We start from the raw sequence: 25,395 nt of genomic DNA on the forward strand, positions 1-25,395 counted from the left end.
ACCACCTCTGCTGGCACTGTGCTTGTCCCCACGATGAACAGTTCGGAAAGGGAGTAAGTAAGTGACAAAAAGGTAAAAAAAAATTCCTTACCTTTATATCCAAGATGATGAACACTGAGGTACCTATTGCACCTATTGAGGCAAGATCTGGGGTGATGGTAGTCATAGAATCAAGGTTTAAAAAAAGACCTTCAGGACCATCCAGTCCAACCACTCACCCAGCACTGCCCCTGTAACCCCTAAACTACTATACCTCATCACTCAGGGACAGAGCAAGAAGCCTCCTGAACACCCCCAGGGATGGTCACTCCACACCTCCCTGGGTTACATACTCCAATGTCTGACCAGCTGAATGGTGAAAATACTTTTTTTTTCTGGGATCTGACTGAATCTCCTGTCTCAGCTTAAGACCATTTCTTCTTTTCCTCTCACTGTAGGCACAGTAGAAAAGTCCACCTCCCCACCTCACTACACTCTCCCTTCTGGTAGTTGTTGAGAGTGATGAAGTCCCTCTCAAGATTCTTCTTGAGACTAAATACTCCCAGCTGCCATTTCTCATAAGCCATGTTTTCTAGGCCCTTCACCAGTCCCACTGCCCTTCTCTGGACAAGGTCCATCACATCAAACTCCTTCTGCAAGTGAGTAGCACAAAAGTGAGTGCAGTGCTCTAGGAGCACGCCACCAGTGCCCACACAGGGGGACAATCCCAGCCCTGCTCCTGGCTGGCCACACCATTGCTGGTCCAGGCCAGGATGCCATTCCCCTTCTAGGCGACCTGGACACACCCTGGGTCATGTTCAGCCAACTGCCAACTAGTACCTCCAAGTCACTCTCTGTCAATGAAAAGAACAGCCTAATGCTCAGCTCTGATAAAAAAAAGAGTCTATGTTTAACTTTGTTAAGAAAGAAATAGAGACAAAAACAGATTACTGTTCTGTAGTTTCTTGCATCTCTAGATATTTTTGCCTAAATTGGAGACAGTGTCCAGGATGCAAAAAGAGTTGGTTTCTAATATCCATTGTCCACTATTATTCATAATCAGAAGAGTTAGTCTTGCAAAACAAAATACTGGACTGCTATTAGCAACACAGGAAAAAAAAAGTAAAAATTAGGAGTCTCAATGAAAAATTGTTTTGAAAATTTTACCTTGAACACTCAGTGATTACACAAGTTACATTTTTCATTTCATATAAGAACTTTCATCAATTTTCTTTCAGAAATAACTGAATTAAAATAAATGTTCTTATGAAAAGCAGATTGAAGTTCCTCTTACAGAAAAAAAGATCAGTAGATGCTGTACTGATTTTGACAAGGGACAAACAGCAAAATCTCAATCATTTTACTGTGATAATTTTAAAGGAGGCTGATGATTTTCCAGAAGTTAACATCAACATTTCTTCAGATGAATTTTATTCCATGTGTCCATACAATTTTGATCTTGTATCTCTTTGATCTTGTGTCTGCAGGTACTAAGACAAACAGAAACCAAAAAGTAATGACCTTGGAGGTTACAGTGATATCGCAGTGAGTGAGCTATTGGAATGCAGACTAAGTTAATAATAGTATTATTAATTATATTATGATAGTCAATGCAAAATCTAGCTGAACTACACTACACAACTGTGCTGGCATATTACAGACAGAAAAAGAAAGCAGTCCCTCTTCTAGAAGATTTCAAGATTGAAAATTTAGGTAAAGCAGAAAAAACAGTTAGTCTAGACTTGTTGAATCAAAAGTGAACCAGAATGATGTCAGCAATAAAACATGAAATTTAGTGGAGTGTGTGGAGACTCCTGTTGCTACCTCCATAAAGAAATTCAAAGAAAAACTTTTGGGGTACTGGAGTCAAAACCAAAAAAAAAGATGAGAATTCCCCATTCCTGAAAACCTGGGTGCTCTCCAGTAGTGTCAGTATCCTTCCACACACAGATTGTCTTCATTTTCCCCCAATTGCCTCAAGACATCTTTGCAATAGCTTCCTCAGCACCACAGCATATTTTCAGGGTATGATGCTGTAGCAAGAAAAGTATGGATTATGACAGAATCCCCCAAATATCCTCCTCAAAGGGAAAATGGGGAAGGAGGCATCACTGTAGGGATTTGCAACCAGTTTTTCAGTTTTTATTCATGATTTCAAACACTGAAGTGATTCTGAAAAGGATGGTTAAGTGACTGCATTAAAGGGGTATCACAGGGAATAAAAAGACAAGTACAGATGAATGGCTGCAGGAAGAACATTATGCCTTTAATACTGACAAATAATTTCAGGGAGTATTAACCTTGCTTTTCTGTCAAATGCATTGAACTTCTATTCACAGCCATCTCTTTGCATTGCAGGAATAATTTGCCAGAACAGGGTATTTTAAATTCATACTAGAGAACACCAGAAAACAGAATTGTTATTTATAGCTGGGAGTGCTTGTACCAGAAATATGACTGATTTTTTCTGGCCAGGAAACATAAAAGCACGTGACACATTTATTCAGTATCAGCTGAAATTTTGACTAGCTTTACTTTCTGTTCCAGTAGATTTTTTCTTCAAAAATAATCCAGCAAACAGATTCTATTCAATATATTTGAAAAAAATGCCACATAAATAGTGAACACAGAAAATTAGTTTCGACTAATTTTGACTGCTTAATACTCATCTACAGGAAAAATGGACTGATCTGTGTGTCAGGATCTTTAAGCAAGCAGACATGCTTACACTGTAACAAGACTGCTCTTCAAATAGCAGCAGGTCCCATTTTGTCTAGTTGTGGATCTCGCTAACTCCAAATTTGCACTGCAGTGTAACCAAGCCCAGTCAGGCATTAAATAAGGAAACTAGCATTTCTGGAATCATTTATAGATGGAGAAATTAGTATTTCTAGAACAAGCTACATTTAGTTGAGGAAGCAATAAAGAACCCATGAATTATTCCACGTGAAGAAAGAGCTTATAATAAAATGCATCTGAGGTAATAACAGTCTACGCTGTACCAACACAACGGTAGGCATGAAAACTATTGTAGAGTTTTATAGCTTCAAAATCTATGCTGTTGCTACAAAGACAGTGTAAATCCTTAAGTATAGCTGGATGAGGAGTTTTGGCTTGTCTCAGACAGAGGAAAGCAGATGGACACCCCACAGGGTTCTCTCTACATCTTGTGCAGCATTCTCCCCTGATTTGAACAAGGATATTAGACATCTTTTTTAATGATAAACTAATGTTGTTTAGAAAATTACCTATTCCTACTTTCAAAAACATAAAAATGTGTTTCCTTTTCGGAATAGAACAGTGTACATTTCAGTCATGTGTTCACTGCTCATGTGCTAAGCACTAAATTAAAAAATAGAGTACTATAAGTTAACATGTGATTTCAAATTTTGATTAACAAAAGCATACATAAAAAGCACATACATTACAAAAATTGAAAGTGTTAAGCAATATTGTAAGAGAAAATTCGTGGTTTTATGCATTCTGGATGAAGCCTATACTATTTGAATAGTTACACAAAATAACAACAGCTTAATTTTGTAAATTCAAATGTTTCATAGATTAGATATATGTTAGACAGGCTTATTTAATAAAACTTTCAGCTACAGAGTGAAACCTACGTTTTCCTTTTCCTCTGCCTTCTAAGAAAATCACAGCAGCTCCTGGCTCAAAAATATGTGAACAGTTGCAGTCATACTCCTTATGTCTCTCTTGCTGTTAGTCAAGAAAAACAGAAGTCTACATTTTTATGACATAATAGCATCAGAAACATTGGTGAAAAAAAAAAAAACCACACACCTCTGATATGAGGTAAATTACTAGTGCTACTCCTTCAAAGATGTTGCCAGAACCTAACCTTGATTTTCTTATAACTTATTAAAAATGTGCATACAATTAGTACATAATTTCCCTATTTTCACTGAGAGGCTGTAAGCCTTATCAGTGCCATTCCATTGACTCTACAAGTAAAATTATTAGGAAGCATGTATTTGAGCTGCTGGTACACTGGGATGTGTTTTCTGTTAATTGTTCTGCACTGCTTTATAATTATGCTTGGTTTGCTTGGATTTGCTTGTAATTAGTAATTTTTATCAGACTGAATTTAATTCAGTCTAGCCTGTAATACTATGTAAAAATAGAAATAAATGTATTAGGGAAATACTTTGGGAGTACTGAAGAACCTCTTTAGAGTGAACTGAACAGATGAGTAAGGTTACCCTTGATTTGTCTCTCTAGGCAGGTAACAACCCTGGGCAGACTCCTGCTGCACCTGGAACAACGTGACTTTGTGTTATCCGATTAGTGAGACATGCCTCCAGAAGGAATCAAGGTGCAAACAAGGCCACATGCTGAAGTAAACAATATGGATTTTATTTAACTATGACTTGTGAGGTAGAGAAAGAAATAGAAAGGAAAGAGAAAGGGCAAGAGGGAGCACTTCAACATCAACTAAAATAATTTCAGGTAGGACTATAGTGCAATTAATGAATACGGAACACCCTTTGATGGAAGATTTCTTAAGAACTTGTCCATGGATTGTGTAGGAAGTGAATATCTTTGTCCTACTTAGTGGAGACAAGGGCAGAGATTGCATTATGGTCTATAATACAAAAACTGAAGCATGTCTTTGTTGCCTGCACCAGCAATTCTAATGTCCTGCTTGCGATATTGGCTTTTTTCATCTTGCAGTCTTGTGATAGTGTGTTTAAACCCATTATTAAACTAGAATTCATCATCTGGGTCTTAGATTTTGTTTAACTATTTGAATCAGACAATACTAAACCTAGATTTGATTCTCTCCAATGTCTCTTAATGAGCTAAAGCAACTTTTTTAATTCCTTCTATGAAAATACTGATGAGTATGTTCAGTTTATTCATATCCATTTCACTTGCTCCTCCACAAGATTGATTAACTCCATATATTGGAAAATTGATGAATGATGAAGCTCAGAACTCAAGTAACAGATGTGACAAAATTTCACCTTGTAATAGTAGGTGCCTAAAAAACTGCCTACTGTGAAGAAATCAGGACAACATATTTTCCAAGTTTTCACGTTGCTATCTTCATGAAGAGTTTTTTTTACTATGGTTCAGAACTAATTTTGTAGCTTAACAGAGAAGTGAATGGATCTCAGTGTTAATAGTAGATAGAAAAAAAAAAAATCTTACAATCTGCAACTAACTTGTTGATTTTACAAAAAATTAGAGACGCAATCAAAAAAGCTTACCCTCTCTCACTGACTCTTAGCAGTGTTAAGCACAAGATCATATACTTCCACCCACAGCCTCATGGTAAAAGGCAGCCAAGGAATGAGCCAACAGCAGCTCCTATCCTCCAGTGAAAAGGACATCACAGTGAAAGTGAATGAGGCAGTAGAGAGAACAAAAGAAAATAAGAGGAAAAAACAACATTGTACAAAACCACTAAAAGTCTTATTCCTGCAATAATATTGAAACAAAGAAATCTAAAACCATAAGAGCATGAAGATTCAAAGCCAACCTTGCATCAAAACCAAACAAGTGAAGAGAGTTAAAGAGATAAAAAGTAAAGCTCAGGTTGAGGACACAACTCTCAGTATGTCCCTGGAAGCATGATCTGGAAGCACTCCAAGAGATCAGACTGTCTGCAGGTAGGATTACCTACACCTACAGCACTTACCTGACCTGGACCTTGTGGAATGCCTCTGGTTATTTATGTCTGAAGCACTATTTATTTCCTAAAGTCTTTTTTTCTTTTCCCAGACTGTCTAGTTTCCGTACCACCATACTTTACTTACATAATAGTGTGACCTCTATGCTAACAAAGTGTACTCAAATGCAATCTAAAAGACAACATAAAATAATACCAATATGATGATATCCAGTGTCAAGCAAAACACAAGAAAGTAGAAATCTACTGAGTTTGAAGCCTGGTGCATTAGTAAATACATAATTTAGCCTTAACTAAATTACTCCATAAAGTTTTTCAACTTTACATCATTTTCAGTGTTACTTGACATCACGGCAAAACTAATAACTGAGTAGAGAGCATGCACCAGTATGCTCCAGAAATACCACACAATCATCCCCTGCTGGCAGGGATATTGTCACTTCACCTGAAAGAAAATTCGGTATGGTGATGAAGATCATATAAAACTTCAGGATTAATTTATAAGGGCTGAAGTCCTATTAAAGCTGCTGCCTTTCTCCTTAGGTTCTTTGAATGTCACAATAAAACATCAAGATATGTAAGGTTTTGTGACAGCCCATACAGTTTTATTCTGACTTTCTACTTGAAACAGTTTAAGTATTTATTAAAAAAAAAATATCATCTACCTCTCCTTCTGATTCTTTGAAAACCACTCTGGTAGGTCTTCTCAGAGTAGCCTAATACAAACCACCAGGAATCAACCTCTCACTGACTTAGAATCACAGGTCACAGAAAAACACAAGCTGGAAATGACCATCAATCCCAACTCCTGCCTGTGCACAGGATAATCCCCAAAAATCACACCATGATTCAAGAAGGGACTACTAGTGATACTAGCCCTGACAACAATACCACAACTTCTATATAATCGTTTAGGAAATTGCTTACTTCATGGTGACAGAGGGGGACCCCTGTTTCAGACTGCCCCACAGGACATATGCCTGAGTCACCATGGTATAGACCAGGCTGAATAGCAAAACCCTACACATCTCTGGCCTCTATGTTTTATACTGTCTACCCAACCACACCTAGCTCAAGGCAAATGTATATACACTTGGGGGCAAAGCATTTAGAATGATTTTGAATCCAGGTTTTGAAAAGAAATATCCTTGACCCAATTAACAGCATAAATATTACATATCACAAGTTTTCCCCAAATATTATCTTCATGCTAATTTTTGTATGATAGCTTTTTATTCTTGAAAAAGCAGAGAAGGTATGACCTTAAGAAGAGAAAAACTGTTAAATAATGTATGCTGTAATTGAAAAGGAAAAGCCAGACAGCATCAAGAGTGTTCCAGGCAGTATAATGGCTTTATCTGTTCCTGAAAATGAGTCATTCTATTTCAGCAAATGCATGGTCGCCAATCTTAGTCTGCATAAAAATCTGTTATGATTTTATGTAACTCAGTAGTATATCTGATATAAAAATACATACATTTCAGATTGGGAAGCACATTTCTTTCAAAAGGAAAGAACCCCACTTCTTCCAACGTTTTTTGGAGGAGGAGGAGGAGGAAGAAAGAAGTTAAGGACTTGACAAGGTTGAAATATCCCATCTCTCAATTACAACTAAAATTGTAACAACTGTTTATATAATTTTGGAAATGAAAAATAAAGGTGAAATCAAATGTTTTGACTTTGTCACGCTAAAATAGTCCATCTTAACTGAAGAATATTGTTTTTTGTTTCCTTCCTTTTGGGGAGGCATTATTAAACTTGGCATTATTGTATTTTGGTCTTTATTGAAGCAAAGAGAGTTTCAAAATCACAAAGTTCTTTACAAAACAGAAATGCTGAACAAGACATTGTCACACAACCCCAGCTGCTTAAGGGTCTCTTAAAGTCACATCCTGAATTGTGTTCCTTCATTCACTGAGATGTCTTTGTCATCATCCTCTAAAGGACTAAAAACCCCCAAACTTTCATTTAGAATCTACTGAAATAATAAATAATCACAAATTTGCATTAAGAAAACTATCACTATAAAATGTCATAAGTAACTTCTTCTTATATTGTTTTTCCTCATGATTAGATTGCACTCTGAATATAACGTGCACATATGTCTTCTACCTGTGGATACATAAAGGTAAATATATTGCACTAATTTATTTTTCCAAACTAACAAATTTACCTTTGCGGTTATAAATGACAAAAATGAGCTCTGAGCTAACAAAATAGCATTGCCTCTTAAAGCGGATGAGGAGTGGGGGGTAATCAAACATTCCATGCAAACATATCAAAAATCATGAGCACTTTACAGAGTTGAATAATAATAGACAGAAACAGAAATATTACAGTGCATTTGCGTTGACCATTTTCTCAGCAAAGAGCAGCTGTTAATAATAACTTTTTCATGAGCTGCCAGCACTGACATTTTAAAAGCAATTCTGTCACCAGTGGCTATAAACACCTTAGAGTAATGTGACAACTGTCAAGGCTCAGGAAGGCAAATAGAGAAAAGTTAATTTTCAATGGCTATAAGATTTAAATAAAAAAAAAAAGGCAGAAGAGTTAATAAACATATTAGCTTCAATTTGCTACTGAAACTTTGGAAAAATTTATATGCAGACATACCATCTGCATGTCTTTAGGAATGAGGCAGAAAGTTGTCCTCTTCTCAAAAGTCTCTACAGCTTCAAACAAAACACATTTTTATCTGTACTGTTAACAAGTCCAAGACATTTCTGCAATGTAATAAAAAACAAATACAGAGGAATTTCTCCTGTGGAGCCTCGAGGCCAGACCTCTTACTTGAGATAAGAAATAGATTAATTATTTCCTAAGAACAAAATGGAACCACTTCAATAGATCAAAAAGGGAGTACGCAGTCATCTGATAACTGGGACCACTCAGTAGGGGGTATAGGAGGATATACAGGCAGGGACTTTGTCTGATTTTCCTGTGCTCAAGAGGAGTTATCTCATTTACTGAACATTATTCTTTTTGGCATATCTCTCTCTCTCTCTTTCCCTTTTCCCCCTCACATCGATGAAAAATATCCAGATCTGAGATTTTTCCACACTAAATAGCTGTCATTGGTAGCGTTACTCTTTTTTTTTTCTAATTATTATTATTTTTAGCAACATGAATTGGCATCGGCTGTGAAAGCTCACAATTTGCAGAAAATGCCAACTCTAATTATCCTAGAGCCTTAACCTCTCACTGCCAAAATGAAGGCAAGATTGGCATACCACTTGGGTGTGTTACAACACAAGGTCAGACATCGCTACTGCTGTTACTGGAACTATCTATAGTGCATAAAAATAGCAGAACAAGAAAAGAAAATCCCTACTAATAGATAAGGCATATTTAATCATCTAACAGTGGAATTTTCCCTTCTTTGCTTACCTCCCTACCACCTTCTCCCAAAGAAAATGAATGTGTGGACACAATAACATCCAAATCTAAGCAAGTTACATACATGGAACATAAAATTCCCAACAGACAAAAAAAATATTACTAATTTTAAGTATGTTTTTTCCAAGAAATGAAGCTTTCTGTCCTTGTAACCACCCAGCAGAGTTGATATCATTATTTTGGACATTTTTATATCAATCATGGAATTTCAAAGAAAAGCACTAATCATGAAGCATCTTCAAGGAAATTAACAGCATACAGACCCTCTGGGAGTTTCCCGGTGTTCCCTCCCTCCCTACGCTTATTCAATGGATTCCTTGATAACTGTATCTTGAATGCACAGAGTCAATTAATTTAAGGCATTATAAAAAAAAATACTCAAACCAACAAAAATTAACTTGTTTTTGAAACTCTGAGAAAGCTCTTTATGAAATAGTACATGGCAGGTGATATGTCATTTCAGAAATACAGGTTGTTAAAAGGACTTGAAGCCTGTCTTCTATTTAGAATTTGATATATTCAGATTCAATCCTTCAAACTATCTTCAAAGTATGCCATGTTTCAGCTGTGAAACCTAAAAGTCTGTAAAATTCTCCAAAAGGAAGGCTGTAGAAAGCAACGATGCTCCCCAGCAGAACTGAATATATTACAACTTCATTAAAACTTGTATGTCTTTAAAAAGTCTTTAACAAATAATAAGAAACCTCATCCCTTAATAAAAAAAAATTCATATTACATACTACTCTGAAAGAAAAAAAAACAAAATCAAACATATCAGTTTTAAGGAGCTTCAGAAATAAGAGTTATGAAACAAAATTGACTCGGCTGGCATTAGACAGTGCTCACAGAAACATAACAGAAAGATGATCTGAGGCATACAGCAGCTCCCTAACAGCTGCAAGCAAAGGAAACGGGGGATAAATCTACTTGCCTAAGAACTGCAGCAGTCTCAAAGCAATATAAAGCGGGGTACATTTAACAACGGGTTTGATGTGGGCACAAGGGAGCAAGACCAGCAGAGCATCAAGAAGGGCTTGTCTGTAAGAGCCTATTCAAGTTCTTAAAAACGTGCACCGTGGTAGGTACAGAGGTTGCTGTACCCCCATTGATTTTATAGAAATAAACAGGATAAAAAGGATAGACGTGAATACTGGTGAATCAGGATCTGTGGTAGCTAATCTGCACTACAAAGAGAAAGAACAATTTAGAGATCCTTTTTGGTGACTGCTGAGCCTCACAACCTCTTATCAATGGCACACCTAAAAAGGCATAGTACAAAGTGAATTTGTAACACTTTGCTAAGAATGGTGCTATAGCATCAGGGAGACCATTGACAACAATTAAATGCAAGCACTTTTACACATTTCATATATAATTTATAGAAAAATGTACAATTTATATAGTATACATTTAATATGATTCTGAATTGCTGTCAACTATGTCAAGGTTATAAGCCAATGTGTGTTACCCTGAGAATGCCAAACTCCAACTGGTTCCCAATTTAAAAAGTGCTGACTGTCTAGAAATTAGCTGAGACAGGACAATATAACCTTACACCTTACAATGCATCTTTATATGCCAAGGACACTATAGCAAAAAAGCAAAAGAGAAATCTTCAGCTGTCTAATTTTAGGAATATCAGCTCTGGAATTCCACAGATAACTCCTGCTCTGCTCCTTCAAGGAATGAGGGAAAAATGTGGCAAATCAAGAACTCTGAATAAATGTCACTTTGGGGAAAAAAATCCTTGAAAGTTGTTGATGTTTCATGGAACAAGCAAAACCACCCCATGTCACAAGAGAAGTGCACAATTCACAATGCGAAACTCTTTGAAAGTGGATTTCAGTTGAAGAAATTGTAAACTTTGAAAGAAACATTAACTGACAACAGATAGAATAGCAGCCTTTATTGATGCTGGTGCACTTAGCATGACAAAAAGCTAAAGCACAATATCTTTACATGCCAGCAAAGACAGTACTTTGAATTACAAAGGTGTTATTCAGGGTAGAAACAAATTTTGAAGAATAGTATGAAATAAAAGACATGTCATGTCAGGCATTTCTCTGAAGGTATGCAGATTTTTTTACTCTAGACTTTTTAATGCCATGCTTCATTTTCCTGAGCCATTTTGGCTCACTGTTTTTTCTTATCCTGATTAGATATACAGGCAGCAGATCTGTGTAAATGTTAGACTACCTTTTGTCATTTTTTCAGCTACCAATAGTTTATGTCATCACAGTTTCAACCAGTAAGTAGATTAAGTCACCAAGCTCCTACAGAAACACTTCTCTTTTATGTATCGTAATAAAACTTCACAATGTGTAGTTAAGGATAACAGGCTCATTAAAATGCTCTTTTTCTATTTGATTTTTTTTTCTAAACCTGTCATAATAACAAGAAGATTGAGAGTCTAGTAATGGGCCAAATCATATGATCCTTCTGAAGTAGCTCTATCCATTTAAGAGCTACTATAATTTATTTTGTTCTACCTACATTGTGGTTTTTATCAACACTTGTGAGCTGAACAGTTCTCCCAAAACTCAATAGATCTATGAGAATTCTCTCAAAAAGTATAACACACAATACATAACTGTTTTCATGTACAAATACTTGATCTGCAATGAAAAACACTGTGAAGAGTTAGAACCAGTCTTTCCCTGCTACTCTAGAAATAGTCTGAGACTATCATTTAAGGTAACTGAATGCTAGCAGTATTCCTGCAAAGCTCTGGCATGGAACATGAAATATGTTCCACACTTAAACTGAACAGCAGCTTTAAAATAAAAGTTTTAAAAGGTCAGATATGTTCTTCTGTTCCACATTTAAAAGAGATTTTCAACAGACCTATCTATTTTTCCACTTGCAAGTGAATGAAATGAGTCACCAAACCAAGTCCTAAGGAGACTCCAGAACTTCCACCAGTAAAATGGAAAATTCTCAAATTTTCACTGGTGCAACCTCACTGAATTCAGCTGAGATGAACTCAGAGATGGGGGTCACTGAATTCAAAATATTAAAAGGTAAAACTAATGGAGCTCCAGCTTTCCATTCTCACCAGATCATGCACCCTATTTCTCCTGCAGACAAGTAAATTCAATGCTATCACTGGCCAGGAGCTTGAGAGTAGCTCTAATAGCCAAGCCTAAGAAAGTCCTGATTTTGACGTGTTTGCTTTTCAGTGATTAATGGGTGTTTGTGCTCCCTGCCCAATGTTTGGAAAAAGATGGACACTTCAGATGGTGCTGCCCAGAAATGTAACAGGAAATGCGTATCTGCTGACAGCTAGTCAATGGGAAATGTCAGGGCTGCCCTTTCTCCATGTCATGGAGCAGCCATTCCACAAAACCCACACACAGCCTTGCTGCCTCTCCATCAGTACGAGTGCTCCCACCCGCTCCATTAGGTGCTCAGTCTGGCACAAGGAATCAAATCAGGTCAGGTAGGGCAGTGTGCCAGTGCCAATTTTGTCCCATGCCAACCCTGCCTGAAGCCCTTCAGACCAAGGAAGGAAGGGATTATCTTCTTCAAGACATTAGTGGATGATACAGTGGACTTGGGTTTGTTTCCTTTCATAAATTAAAGCACTGATACTATAAGGGAGAATTTGTAACTAGGAATAAACTTCAGGAGTGGAACAATTTTACATCCTGCAGCTTTCATCTTGAACAGCTTGCAAAAACTCTCATTTAACTCAGCATATATGGCAAGTTTAGAAAACCAGTTTTCTCTCTTGTTTCCAAGTGTAAGAAAAAACCTGGAGCATATGTCTTCTTGGTATGCTTATTTGTACTAGCCTAAGTAAAAATGGTCACTAAAACCTCTCATATTTTCCATCTTCAGTTATACTTGAGGGACACAGAGCTACTAATCCAGTAGCAGGCTCCAATGCTCCAGAGCCACTGCCTGTGAGCACAGAGCACAGGCCCTGTGTCTTCCCAAGACAACAACATAACAGAAGAGGTGTGGGACTGAAAAGATATTGCAGGACAAATGTCTGAAGGCATATTTTTCAGCTAGAGGTCACTCAAGTATATCTGCAGCTCAGTTTAAAAATAAAATACAGTTGGATAAACTTTATCCATGTAAAACATCAGAAATGTGAAAATCCTGAAAAATATTTATTTATATATCAGCATTCCTGATTGAAAATCATATTTTCAATTATAAGTCATTCAGTGAAAAGAAAAATGCCAGGCCCCAAAATTTTATCTCCCTACCCTGTTAACCTTCTGAATACTAGACATGCAAAATGTTAAATACGTGCAAATGGAGAGGGAGGAATGGTGCAAATACTGCACTTGCAACAATTCAGTCCCAAAGTGTAGTGATCACAACAGCACCTCAGCTGCTGTTTACTCCTGCCTGATGGAGTCTGTGTGTATCTGACTCTACTGATGTCCTCTAGGTAGCTGGAAATCTGCTTCTATACCTGTCCCAAACTGCCCTAAGGAGTCCAGACAACTAAAGAGTCATGAACACTCAAGAACTAGAACAAGGCAATTGACCAGGCTTCATAAGCAGTGAGAATATTCATTTTTACTAATTATTACTAATTATTGAAGTATTACATGATAATAATACTACCTGGAGATGCATGCCAAAACTGGAATCCCAAAACATAAACACAGATCAAAAAGATGGTGACTGTTAAGGAAATGGGGGGGGGGGGGGGGGGGAACCAAACCAAACCAAACCAAACCAAACCCAACCCAAAAAAACCCCAAAAAACCAAAAAAACCCCCCAAAAAGTGAAAACAAAACTAAGGCTAGGTGAAGAGTACAAAGCGATCAAGAAGTCACGACAGAAAATATCAGACTTTGTGATTTCCAGTCAAAATTCCTCTAGTGTACTAAACTGCCCAAACTACCCAGATATAGATAGGTTTTCTGTAAAATTCTGCTATTGTTTCCATAATAATATAAAAATATAGTGAAAAATATTTACACATAAAATTAATAAAACCACTATCCAACAAATTGAATAGAAATTGCACTGAACACACTTTCTCTCTCTGAAATTCAGAAAGAGATTGTCTTGTGAGGTGCCACCAGTCTTGTTTCTTACCATACTGATTCTGCTGAATACTTGCAATGACAAGAACACAGTCAGGAGAGAAACAAATGGAGTATACAGTTTCCAGTGACAAAGTGGGTATAGAGTAGTGGAAGAAATTCGATCAGGTCTGTGATACCACCAGTCACATCACCTGCATATTTTCACATAGCTAAAAATAAAAGATGACAGTCATGAAGGTATGACAGATGAGCTTTTTTCTATCAGTTTTCTAGACAGCAGCAGGTAACAAGAAGGACCAGTTCTGAAGAAAAATGAGCATCAGATGGTTTGCCCTCTCCTGTCAGATTTTTCCCTTTTGCCTGTCCTCATCTTCCCTAGCTGTAAGATGCATAAGAGTTAATATAGTAATGAAATTTTGAAGTATATTTAGCACCTGAGCACAAAGCTATAACTGCACGGCTGCTTCAAGAACCTTAGGTCAAAAGATCAAAAAAGATGAAGTAAAAGAAGACTCTTCAAGTATGTATAATAACCCTGCCATTCCAACTTAAATATCTCATGACATACCTCTGTTATGACTCAGCAAAAAGTTACTCTTTTTTAATTCGTGGGGAATTATATTGCACTACTCAGATGAAAATCCACCACTGGGCTAAATTTTCTAATTCTAAATGAGCTGATAATCACCACTTCTAGAGACCATTATCATATTCATCGTATCAGGAAAAAAAATGACAATAAAGAAAACAACAACAAAACCCCCAAATGTTTAAAGAAAGAGGAAAGAAATCCATGGGACCATGATCGTGACTCATGTAGAACTTTTTAAATGAGAAGAGAAACAGAGTTCTGTACTGAAATAATTCACAAAGAAGGAAAAACTTTAACTATATATGCTTCCTTTTGCATTTCAGGGCAGTTCAAAATATTGAACTGACCATTTTTCTTTCATTGTCTGTTCAAATCTATGAGAAAGAAACCGATTCACTACATAAGGCTGAGAGCTTAAATAAAAATATTGTGTTTATAATAAATAATGCCCTAATGTACTGTTACAATTATTTTAAAGTCTTAGCTCTAGGTTAATACAGACCCATGTAGTTTTAAAATTACAATTTAGCTGCAGACTTCAGGTCTTCAGCTGTTTTTCAGAACCATGTTCACTTTAGACACCTTCCATAGGAGTAACAATTGGAAGTAAAATGAAAAGGAAGAAAGCACATGAAGTTCTACTGAAATTTGTTTCGCAATTTTTTTTTTATCTATTAAATGAGATATCTCTGAATGGATTTACTTCAATGAAAAAGGTTACAGTGTTGATATTAACTGTAGTCATACAAACCTCTGACACCCTCATTTCTTGTGTCTTGCAGTTACTATACCCATCAAGAATGCCTCAAAAAAGACTGATTTTTTAGGAATTATTTTCAAAAGACCAATAAATATACATATTTGTGATATGCAAGTGTTACCAGAAACATAAATATATATCTAAAGTGGGCCATACTGTGTATTAAGTTAACCAAAACTGACACACAGGAAAAAGGAAAAAGAGAAAAACACCTTTATGGTAGAGGTTGATTTTGTCCTGGGCAAACTTAAGTGATAGGAAAAAAAAAGTTCATGTGACTGACAGTGGAGATGAAACAGTGTTTTGCTTAATTCATCTGAAATTCTTTGCAAAAAAATTCAGCCTACTTGCTTGGGTTCAGTATTTTAAAATTTCCTGGTATGCAAAACTAGGCAGTTCTAGAAGTTACCTCTTGCCTGTTGAAACTACATTTCAGATGCATTTTTTTCCATTTCCTTTTTAAAACACATCTGACATTATATTTCACCAGCTGGGAAACAATTCTCATGTGGGATGCCTAACTATTTTTGAGACAGATGAAGATGTAATTCATGCCTTTGGTTAAGAGAAAAATCAATCACTCCAATGAGAACTGCTATATGGTTTTCAATAATGTGCTTTGGAAATCCCACAGGAAGGTACTCTTGAAAAGAGATTAATTTTAAACTATGCACAGCAATATTTGCTCTCCAGGTTCAACTTCTGGCCATAAATTCTGTATGTCACTATCTTTACAGTATAACAGATGTATCAACTCAACAATGAAACTTTCAGTTTTTAGTTGAGATAAAGGACTGCCTTCTTGTCATGAATCTTTGAATACTAGCAGTCACTTAAGGTAAACTGAGTACATGATGCATGGAGAATTAATCCAGAGAGATAAAAATTGTAATAGGTTAATTTTCTTTTCAGACATACAGAGTGAAGTGTTTCTATTGAAAGGTGCAGTGAAGGTTAGGAACCTTCACACTTGAGGACATATTCACAGAAATATGTACATACACACTTGTCTGAACAACCATTTTTCTCTTGTGTTCTGGATTTGTGCTGTTTCTTGGAGTTTTCTCTATTTTGTTTGGTGTGAGGGGTTTGGTTTAGTTTTCGTTGGGGTTCTTTGCACAGAGGAGGGTTGATAGTCACATATTTCCTCTGTTCTATAGGCAGTTCAATTGAACAAGGTATATGGTTCTGGCAAAGATTACAGCAATGATATCATAATTAACCTTCAAAATTTTTATTTTTTGAGAGATGGGTTTCTCTCATGCATACACAGGGCTCCACTCCCACAGCTGCTCACCTGGGACAATCCACTTGGATTCAAAGCAGGATCTCAGGTATTGCATACCATTTTGTCACACAACGCCAAGACTGAAATGACACCAAATACACCACGTGGCAGCAGCTTCTGCCAGGTAACAAGCTGGGACATTTACTGGAAAGAAAGGAAGTGCAACTACAAGACACCGTACTAACTTAGGTAGATGCATACTTAAGCCCATTGGTTCTGAAAGAGGGGATGGGGAAAAAACACGTGTTTTAAGATAAAAAGTAACAACAAAAATGCTATGAGCTTAAATACATGGAAAGATCACAGCAAAACACTAGCCGAGGTTAAAAAGGAGAAAATGGTGAGAAATGGAGCATCTTTCCAGTAGTGTGGTGAGATGAGATCAACAGTTCAACCACAGCCTTCATTTCTGCTTGGAAGCAAGGAGCACTGACAATCTCTGAATTAGGTGATTTCCCTGATTTTTTTCCAGGTCACAACTACATTTCAATCATATATATGTGGAATATTACCATTTACTTGGAATCTTCATGAGATTCAGGTTAGAAATAACTCATTTAATAGAACGTGCAAATGGTAGAGCCATTTCTACATGCCATCTCAGCTCCTCAACCCTCTCTAAATAGGTTTATAGAGTTGCATCTTACCCGCTAAATGGTAAATTCAGGCCATTTTACTCATTTAAAAGAGACTTTTTTGCCTAATTACCTCTTAAAACACATTCCACTGTCCTCAATGGCAGCCAACAACAGAAACCTACTTAAAAGAGTAGTGTCACGGGTATTTTACTGTATTAGAAGGTTGTCAAATTTGATCAAAATCCGAACATGATCCTTGACCTATTGACACGCAGTGAATTCTGTATTATTTCAGTCCTGATTTATTCAACAGAATGCCCATATGAGCACAGGGACATGACTCACTGGGAGAATAAATAAATAAAAGCGACACTGTATAGATGGTCTAATAAGCACAGCCCAGCACAAGTTCTCCAGATACCTCCATTTTCTACCTCTCAGACCTTTACAAGAAAACCAGAGCTCTCCTACAAAATCCCACAAAATTTCACCTGCACAATGCTCTGCACATAAGAGAACCAAGACAATAAAGTGGTGGGCTTGGGAGTTTTATTTTAAAACCTGTTCATTAAACTGAATTTTCTTCTCAAAGTAGAACATAGAATTATATTAAATGGAAATCTAACGAATCATCTTTTCACCCTTTAATAAATGATTACTTAATTTAAAAATTAAAATTCCCCTTTGTAGGCAAATGGTAGGAAAATGTTAAAATTTTTCATAGCCACTTTCTACAGATACACTTTTCTAAATAATTTTTAATTGTATAATTTATTCTACAGTTTTCAGATAGCAATGATACACTGTAAAGACATCTTGTTGCTTTCTTTAATAGACGTATCAATACATAGTATATTAAGAATTATTACAGGATTATATGTCTCCCATTTCAGCTGTTAGCCGGCCATCTTTTACCATGCAGACTGGAGGCCAGCAACCTGGCTTCAAATGTGTGTTTCAAAAATTTAGTTTAAAAGTAAGTATTTTTAAGGCAGCATAAAATGATCATAAAATATCCCTGTTTCTTCCTCAGCAACTGCATAAAGAAAATGACTGACTTCTTTACTCACAAAGATCTGTAGGTATTACAAAAAAACCAAAGACGGAAAGGATTCTACAAGGCATTAGTGACAAGGTAGAAGTACCTTTTAGTTCAAATACTGTTGCTGAATAATCTAAGTTAAACAGTGATTCTGTACTGGTCACTATTAATACAAATTGAAAATGCAGAGATACCCGAATTAATTGTGTTCAACCTGCAAGGAACAAAACTACAACTGTCATTCTGGTGAAATTCGTACAATTTTTAAAAACACATTGGAGAAGAACTGCAAAATCCCATTCACACGTTCTTTTTTTGTCTCATCACTGCAGGAATCAAAGGGATCTTGTAATCCGTGCCCTAGCTGTGGGAAGGGCCCTGCAGTATCAGAGTGTCCAAATGCTGAACCACGATGCAGACCATGGGCTGCCCAACCAGCTCTTTGGCTGTCAGCACCTCCTCCAACGCCTCCTCAGCTCCAGGGAGGGAGCAGGACAATGTGGGGAGCAGCCAGCAGCTCTGTCTTGCAAGAGGGCTGAACATTCCTGACCTACCCCCTTGCCCGATCCAGCAGGCCATTATCCTGTAAAGCTGAGTGCGTTTTCTGCTTCTGCTAAAACCTTAGGATGGAAGGAGACTATTTTTTTTTACATATCAGCAGCCAAGGATAGTATGTGCAAGTTCTAGCAAGTGAAGGTCTAGCAAGTGCAAAAAAAAAGCATTATTGCCAGAATAGCTTAGAAATAGTGAACAATGAATTTTACTTTAAAAAAAAAATCTGCTAAAAACCTGTGTTATACTTAAGTGTCAAAGACATGCTGACACTGTTCTGATAATTTTCAAAAGTGATTGACTGGCATTATCTAAAAATTTTACTGCAAGGGTGAACCCACCTTCTTGGATCTACAGCCAAGTCCCCCAGGAACAAAACCACAGATGCCAGGAAAACACTTACATAAAGAAGAAAACATTATCATCCAGTTCAGGGAAATTTATCTCAGGCTATGTTCTACATTTCCCTGGTTTATCTCCCAGGGAAAGCATCACCACCACACAATTACTCTCCCAATGTAGGCACAGAAGAAAAGCAGCTCAGTTTGCATAGTCTTAAAAATGGGGTAGAACGATGAAGGAAGAAACTTTACACTCATTACACTTCCTATTTACTCTCTAGAGGAATGGATTATTCTTTCTATGAAAGTGATTATGCCTAGACCATAAAGTAGGAAATTAAAAACCATAATACTCAGTGTCTTGCTTGCATTTCAGTAATTGCCTGCTCTACAAATGTGCTGATCTTTTTCAACAGTTAGTATTCTATTATTAGGACACCATGGATAATAATGCCTTCCAATTGTCCCTATCCATTATTTGTATTTGCCTACAGTTGCTCAGAATTTGAAAGAGTGAAAAATAATAAACTTGACTTTTTTTGTCAGTGATGTTTACAGATGTCTGCTTTATCTGCAGTGATACATACATTTCTCAAACAAATAATTTATCTTGACATTTTTCCTTAAAAAATATTGCACAACTGAACACAATTTATCCACCTAATGTTAAAATATGCATAATTTCATGTAAACAAAAAGGTTTACACGAAACAAGAGCCATCATAATTTTCTATCTGGAACACCACCACTTTTGTAGAGATTGTATTGGGTGCTCTGTTCAGGAAAACACAGAAAATAGCCTTGTAAGTTACAAGTCAAAAAAAAAAAACCAACAGCATTGTGGCTTACATATATGTATGAGACTGCTGAAAAATTTTTTGATTCACATGTTCATTTATATTGTATAACACCTTATGTTAGAATTCAGGTATCTTTTCTTCTCATTTATGTAACTTACCTTCAGTTCTATCCACATATGCAAATTCTATTTAGCAAACCATAACTGCATTATCAAGACATAGCATCATCCTCCTCAACAGTCTCAAAGAAACTGCCTTTACCCTCTCTAATTTTAAGTGGAAAAAAAAGGGCTAGTAGTCCAGGTTCTGGCACTCTGCAAATAAAACACCTCACTGTCATAGAAACAGACTATCCATGAGCCAACATCCCAACTGAATTAGGGAGGAATACCAGCACTGCAAGTCTCACCCGGGAATGAGCTGACATCTAGCACAACACATTCCCTCAGTGGAACAGGGCCTGAGCAGCCCTCTGCTCTGATATAGCTGGAGAGTTCATCTACTACAGCAATGCTGAGCAAGGAGCACTCCTAGATTCTTCAGTTCAAAGGACAACCAAACACCATGTTTGGGTCTTTCTTTTTCCCCTGTAGATTAAATAGAGATGGTGTTGGTCAGCACATGCCAAGCACTTATTGACCACAGCTGGTCATCATGATCTGATAGGGAAGACTGCAGAACAAAGAGGAACACTCAAGCAAATCTGGATGTGACCCCAGCCATGCACTTCAAGTGGGAGAGTGGGAGGACACCAATTTATTAATTTATACATGAGGCATTTTCCAAGCATAACATTCCACGAAAGGAAAAAAAAAGAAAAGAAAAAAGAAAGAAAAGAAAAAAGAAAAAAAAAAGGAAAAAAAGAAAAAGGAAAAAGGAAAAAAAGTGTTTCAGTTTCCCTTCCTCTAGAACTGGGAATTTTCTCCTACCTTGTACTTCCATCTTCTTAACTGTAGGATGGCAGAAGACATCAATACAGAGGATTCGTTGCAGAATTCAGAGATTTTGTGCCAGTAAAAGAAGGTGGACTTTCCACTCAAGTTACTTAACAAGTATCCTCCTCTCACTCCTTAAGAGGCAGGCAACTCATATTTGGTTCATGTATCTCTAAAAAGCAATAAAAAACTGTCCTACTTTCAGCTAATTTATTCAAAATTGCCACTCAACTTGTACTGGTGGGCTTATTTGCAGTAACTGACTAATTGACACAGCCACGTAGGGCCTAGAAAGTGTATTTTAAAATACCTCCTTGGATGACAGGAGTTAAAATTGAATAAAAAGAAAGCAAAAAATGTCACTTCCCATTTTCACAAGGCTATTAAAATAGTTAAACTGTAAGACATCATTATTGACAGGAAAACCCCATGTCTTGTAGACAGAGTCCTGTTAAAATAAAATAAAATTAATAATCCAGTCAGTAAAGATTAGTGTTTTCATCCAATACTACCAAGTACCTACCTAACTCATCGTGTCTCCCTTTCCACACAAGTCCCCAGTCAGCAATCAATAGGAGAGATAAAAACCTTGACTTCTCACCTGGCTTGAGGTGAAAGAAAAAGTTGTTTGGTTTTTCTTGTAGGGGATAAAAGTCATCTGTGCACCTACCATAGAAACAGCAGACTACTGAAGTAGGAGTTTTCTTCTGTTGTCTGGATAAGTCTTCTTTTACGATATTTTTATTTAGAAAGTAATAATGATTCAGCCTCACAGAGACACACAACGTGTGTTTTTGTACCGTTGGCAACAAACAGAACAACAAGGAGAGGACACCTAGTGGTGGTCTGAGAAAATCAGGGTTGGGAGCAACTGATGGAATCTCCAATGCAGGACCTGATTCGGCAAAGCTCTCACACACTTAATTTTTAATTCCTTTAGTAAGACTTAGCATTCCAGCAAGCTTTTATTTATGCACTTTTCTGAACCTGCATTACTGTGATTACCAGAAATAAACCAGCAAATTTGGAACACGGTATGTCGTGTTGGTGTGATATGCTCAGGAGTGTGTTTCATTAAACACCAGAGCTTTATCAACTAGAGTGAATATTGACACTTATGGACGTTCATGAAACAAAAAAGGCTTTGGCAAATTGAAAACCAGATTAAACCAAAACAAATTAAACCAAAATAAGACATGGCTGCAGTTCACAATTTTTGCAAATTTTGCCATGTGATGTTTTTGCAGAACATAACCATTATTATATAACTTGCAATAAACATTGATACTCTTTAAAAATTATTCTAGTTCTACATAATCAGACATCTCAGAACAAAAAATACTTAGGGCACAATTTTGGAAGAACCACTTTTATTTACTCATAGAGTTACTACATATTGTCCGTGTTTAGAATAGATGTAAGCAAAGCTATTGAGGTCTGGGTTTTATGAAGCTTTTGGAAAACATTGTTATTTTAAAGAACCACTAAACTAGTATCATAAGGAAATGGATAGCAAAGTGGCACATCATTTGGCATAGGACAATATTTATTTTACTTGTTTGTATCTTTTATTTTAATTGTTCACTGATCTATGAGCATACTTAACTAAGATTAATCTACAAGTTGCATGTAAGCCTATGTAAAAAAAATACATTCAAGAGTCAGAAGTTTAGGGAGTCTCATAAAACTTAAAGGAAAGAAGAATTAGGTCCAGGACCTCCTGCTCAGTACTTTTAGGAACAGAAATTTAATAAAAATCCAAAACATGACCCCTGTCAGAAATTACTGCAAAATTATAATTTCTGTAATCACCAATTTAAATATCATTTTTTCTTGCGTATAATTTAGTTTAAGTAAATATACAATCTATTGACAATATCTGAGTCTAAAGGACTGGGATATTAGAATTTGTAGCTAAAAAGCAGTTTCAGGGAAGCGTGAATTTGCATATTCAGTCAATTATTTCCTGCCCACACATCTCCTGTCCCTTTCTTGAAGTGTTTCTTCCCGTTTCCACTGAGCCATTCATTTGGGTAAGTAATTAACATCAGACTGATATGAATATATCAATCAGTTTTCATATATATTCCACCACAGGCTATAGCTGTTCCATAACACTTAATGAGGAGGAAGCTTCTGCAATGCATACATTATTTACCTCAATATTACTTTAGGTGGCTGCTGGCAGTTTGATCTTAATTTAATTGACTTAAATGATGTGGAAATATATAAAGAAAAGGAACCCTGTTTCACCAGCGTCATGTAAGAATCTTTTAATTTTTTTGCCTGCTTATCTTAAAGTTCAGGATATCAACCATCTGAATTCCAGACCTGTGATATCTAAAAAAGAAAAGCTTAAGCAATGTCAGCCTGCCATTTTTCTTTGAGAATTTAGAAATACAGGGATAACTGCCTTATCATACAGCTTGGTTTGTTCATATATCAGTTATCCATGAATAACAGTTATCCAAGTAGTCTCTTTGCACACTATGCAGAATGAGTTTGCTGGCTGTCCTCTCAATATTTTTGACATAATGCTTATTCCTCTGGAACCAAATACAAATATTTCAGATTCCTCTGCACCACATTTAAAACCAATGTGTCACCTCATATGCAAAAACTATTAAATCCTTTTAATCATGCACAAACAGGCCCCAGTCATGTGCCATAAAATTAGTTAACAGTTGCTTCTTGTCCATGTGCAAACACACATACAGAGAACATTAACAACAGCATCAGTCTCACTGACTACCCCAGAGGATCATCCAGTTATTGTTTCCCAGTAATTAAGCAAATGTCATCCCTAACCAGTTGTTCTGTCTGCTTGTTTTAAAATGTTGAGATATTGTAACACACATTTTCCACGAAGCCATATATGAAAATCCATGACTTTCTTCATTTTTGATCTCTGTAAAACACTAAACAAAAATAAAACCAAGCAAACAAAAAACTCACCTGTCTTCTTTCACACATTTCATTTTGGGAATCAGAGCCTGATTCAGACTACATATTTCTCTCTGCTCTTGTACGTGAGAATTTTTTTCAAAATCAGTCAACAAATTTTTTACTGCTTTATTAAAGGCTCAAAATAACCCCAAAAAAGAAAAAAAAAAGAAAAAAAAAAAAGAAAAAACAAAACAAAACAAAACAAACTCATCCACCTGTCTTTAGATCTTCCTTTATCTTCTTGTGCATGTATTTCACAAATTTTACTAGTGGAATTAAAGGTGAAGTTGCAATCAAGCAGCCATTAGCTAAAGATAAGAAGACCAAACAGCAACTACTGATGATTTGGACCACATACTATGGTCACTTTTAGTCCCACTTTGTGGCCAATTCAATTATTTTTATTTAGAATACCTGACTTCTGTTTGACACCCAACAGAAGAGGGGGAAAAAGAATTAATTTCTCTGCCTAGTGGGCCTTTACAGTGGCAAGCAACTAACTCAAGCTGCCAGAAAATAATGTCATTGAATTCATTTCAGAAGGTTGTCTCTCTGTGAAGCACAGAGGAGACAAAAGCACAGCTTTATGGTAGAATTGCAAAATATACATAATAATTTGCCTTCGTTGAATTGAGTACAAAACTACAGTGCTCTATTTCTGTGCAAAAACATCTTTGCAGAGCTTTACAGAGAGGTAAAAAGAAGCAGCTTTACCAAATAGAGTAATAAAAAATAATGACCTGTTTCAGGGGCTTTTTGAGAAACTACTATAATTTTTTTAGACTTTTGGTGTTTAGCATCATCCAGCATCATGACATTTGAAACTATAATCTGACTTTATTTGAGATGGCTCTGCTTTTAGGTTTCTCTTAAACCAGAAAGTACATAATATTAGAGATAACCAGAAAAAAGTACCCAGAATGGTACCAAATCATCCTTCAATATTAATTTAATTTAATATTTATCAAATAGGTAAATAATTTTATGCAAATCAATTTTAATATTGCTTCCATGATAATGCTCTACAAAGTAATTCTCCTTATGCTTACTGCAAGAAAGGTTTAGAAAACAGCAGTTGTTTCTCTTATGGTAGCGCTTCTGTTTAAAACACATAATGATATTCAGAACTACAGAAAGGAGGACAGGCAAGAAACAAAAGGGTGGTATGTGCCAATGAATTGAACATTTCCTAGCCATGAGTATGCCAAAGTGGGGAATGCCATAACTTCCTGGGAAAGTCACTATGCCTAATTGACAGCCATAACATCATGTCTGGAAACAGTGGTGCTGACAGTTCAGAAGGCAGTGACTCAAAATTTGAACTGCCCATTTTTTGTAAAGAAGTTGTGTATTTATGATATTCAGCCTACATGCAGCCTTCAAAAAATGAGCATTCTAGGAAATCTACTCAATGGTAAATGGTTTCAATTTCTTCTAAAATAGAAAAATACAAAAAAGTTTAGGTTCTCTGTGACTACAAGAGTATTAATAAATTAAATTGCTAGTCAACAAACTGT

The 25,395-nt window shown here is 36.3% G+C and overlaps 1 protein-coding gene across 1 annotated transcript in view; it reads right to left on the minus strand.

Moving 5' to 3' along the window:
• HCN1 (hyperpolarization activated cyclic nucleotide gated potassium channel 1) overlaps positions 1 to 20,229 on the minus strand; it is a 162,704-nt gene extending 142,475 nt beyond the window's left edge. Inside the window, exon 1 of the mRNA XM_066181128.1 lies at positions 20,156 to 20,229. Within this exon, the coding sequence (XP_066037225.1) occupies positions 20,156 to 20,173 (18 nt within the window). The 5' untranslated portion in view covers positions 20,174 to 20,229. The remainder of the gene's footprint in view (positions 1 to 20,155) is intronic.
• Between the last annotated feature and the right edge of the window lie 5,166 nt (positions 20,230 to 25,395).

Source organism: Chamaea fasciata, unplaced genomic scaffold (genome assembly GCF_029207755.1).
Source record: "Chamaea fasciata isolate MVZ Bird 193981 ecotype frontalis unplaced genomic scaffold, bChaFas1.0.hap1 SCAF_4, whole genome shotgun sequence".
Classification (NCBI taxonomy): Eukaryota; Metazoa; Chordata; class Aves; order Passeriformes; family Sylviidae; genus Chamaea; species Chamaea fasciata.